Below are 2,632 nucleotides of genomic sequence, written 5' to 3'. Positions count from 1 at the left end.
AAACGCAAATTTTCAATGATACGAACCGACGGTTAAGTACAAAAAGAAAAGCCACTCGACACCTCTACGAGGACTAGACCCAGCACTAGACACATACATCAACAAAATCGACGATGACATTAAAAACATACGGCCTACCAAAATAACTGACAACCTCTCTCACACCGAACAGAACGTACTAAAAAATCTTACAAGACGAACAGACATTGTGATTAAACACGCTGACAAAGGTTCGGGGGTTGTAGTCATGGACAAATTATTCTACATAGCCGATTGCAACAAACAACTGAGCGACACAACTTTTTACATTGAACATAACAAAGACATAACAAATAAGGTTACCAAAACAGTAACCAACTATCTGCAACTGATTAAAAACAATAAAAATATTGACGAAGAAACTTTCACCTACATGTCACCCAAACAACCCACATGCTCTCGATTTTACATTCTACCCAAAATTCACAAGGACCGCAACAACCCCCCTGGTAGACCCATAGTCTCAGCTAATGGCCACCATACAGAACACATATCAGAATACGTCAGCGACATCCTTAACCCACTGGTTCCCAAACTTCCATCCTGCATCAAAGACACCACACACTTCCTCAACAAACTATGCTCCATTTCTGCTATCCCCAATGACTTTCTCCTTGTTACCCTCGATGTATCATCCCTTTACACCAACATTCCTCACACAGAAGGCATCAAAGCTGCCAGGGGACACCTCAACAAACGCACATTGAAAACTCCCCCAACAGAAACTGTTTGCGACCTTATCGACATTATTTTGACAAACAACAATTTTGAGTTTAACAGACAACACTTTCTACAGAAACAGGGCACAGCAATGGGAACAAGGATGGCACCACCCTATGCAAACCTTTTCATGGGGACCTTTGAGTCTGATGATCTGGACAAATCTCTTGTATGGTGGCTTTTCATCGTCGGTATTTTCATGATTTGGACACACGGACAAGACAAACTCACAGACTTTATCAATGCACTCAACAGTACCCATCCCACTATTAAATTCACCAGCGAACAATCCAAACAATCCATACATTTACTTGACGTCACAATTTTTTATCAATAAAAACAACACCCTCTCCACAGATCTCTATGTCAAACCCACAGACACACACCAGTATCTCCTCAGCACCTCCCCACACCCCAAACACACAAAACAGTCAATCCCATACAGTTTTGCCCTACGACTACGACGTATATGCTCGGAAGACGAAACCTACAAATTCCAAACAAAACAACTATTACAATACTTGACAAAACGAGGTTACAAAAGAAAACAGACACGCAAACAAATGCGGAAGGCTTCTAGAAAAACCAGACAGGACTGCCTGAAAAACACAAAACAACGTAAAAATGACAGAACGCCATTTGTTGTCACCTATCACCCCTCTTTGCCACTATCTACCATCCTCAAACAAAACATCAACATATCACAGAACTACAAAACATGCAAAAAACTCTTCTCCGACGTACTCATACTCAGCTACCGTAGACCTAAAAACCTCCGGGATATATTGGTTCGTGCAAGAATAAAACGTGACACACCCAGTAATCCTAAAGGCACTTACAAATGCCACTCGCGACGTAACTGCATAACATGCCAACGCATCACAGACAGTACTACTTCTTTTAACTTTACTAACACTGACAAAAACTACGACATAAAAAAAAGACTGGACTGCAACTCTAATAACGTTCTTTACGCATTACAGTGCAAACGCTGTTTAACTAACGGACACAAGAACTGCCAATACATCGGACAAACAAGCAGACGACTGAAAGACAGATTTAACGAACACAGACGAGACATTATCAACAAAAAAGCAGACAAATCTGGTGTTGCAGAAGACTTCTGTAGCCCAGAACATACCATCAATGACCTTACTGTAACACCATTACTGAAACTCAATGACAAACTAGAGAGTGTCCGACGAGCCAAAGAGCAATACCTCATTGGCCTAGCAAACACTCTCACATCGAACGGCATGAACAGAACCACTGACCGTTAACCTTACAGCAACATTATAATTATTTCATATTATAGTACTTTATTCCTATTACATTTTCATTCCACCACCACAACCCACCCTCTCTCATTCGCCACCCTTTCCTCCTCCACCACTGCGCTGCATTCACACCATTCCACATCAGCCAATCCGACACCACCATCGCCTCTTTTAAATGTGTACATTTTTAGCCCGTTAACTTTTGCTCTGATGAAGCGCCGTATGCCGGGGCGAAATATTAGCCTTCACTGATTAACGTGTATTTATTGTTGTTTATTCTCGGCGTATTGCGGTGTTTCTTATTTGCTATAAAATAAGAGAACCCGGTCTCAGGCAGAAAATAAACAAGTCCCTAAAATATCATTTTTTTAAAAATAATCATTTGTTAATTGTTAAGTTGTATAAAGAGCTTAATAGCATTAGATAGCGCTTTTTACGATTTAGAACAACATTTTAGGCCTTGATAGGAATTCAACAGTTTTAAAAACGAGATTCTCTAATGTTATTACTAGCAAACGAAGTCTTATCGTAAAGCTACCCTGTCATTTTAAGTCAGAATGATAAATCGATCTTTTTCTAATTATACGTGATCGAAT

General features: G+C 40.2%; 1 protein-coding gene across 1 annotated transcript; it reads left to right on the top strand.

Moving 5' to 3' along the window:
* Positions 1-247: 247 nt before the first annotated feature.
* On the top strand, positions 248-2,039 carry LOC148960385 (uncharacterized). The gene is made up of 2 exons (XM_089115566.1): positions 248-928; positions 1,743-2,039. The coding sequence occupies exons 1-2, from the start codon at positions 248-250 to the stop codon at positions 2,037-2,039; spliced, it is 978 nt and encodes a 325-aa protein (XP_088971692.1).
* The last annotated feature ends 593 nt before the right edge of the window (positions 2,040-2,632 follow it).

The sequence above is a fragment of the Rhopilema esculentum genome, chromosome 4 (assembly GCF_057945365.1).
Source record: "Rhopilema esculentum isolate cy_ngs chromosome 4, ASM5794536v1, whole genome shotgun sequence".
Taxonomy (NCBI): Eukaryota; Metazoa; Cnidaria; class Scyphozoa; order Rhizostomeae; family Rhizostomatidae; genus Rhopilema; species Rhopilema esculentum.
Note: the sequence above shows the minus strand (reverse complement) of the source record. Positions and strands in the feature narration are given on the sequence as shown.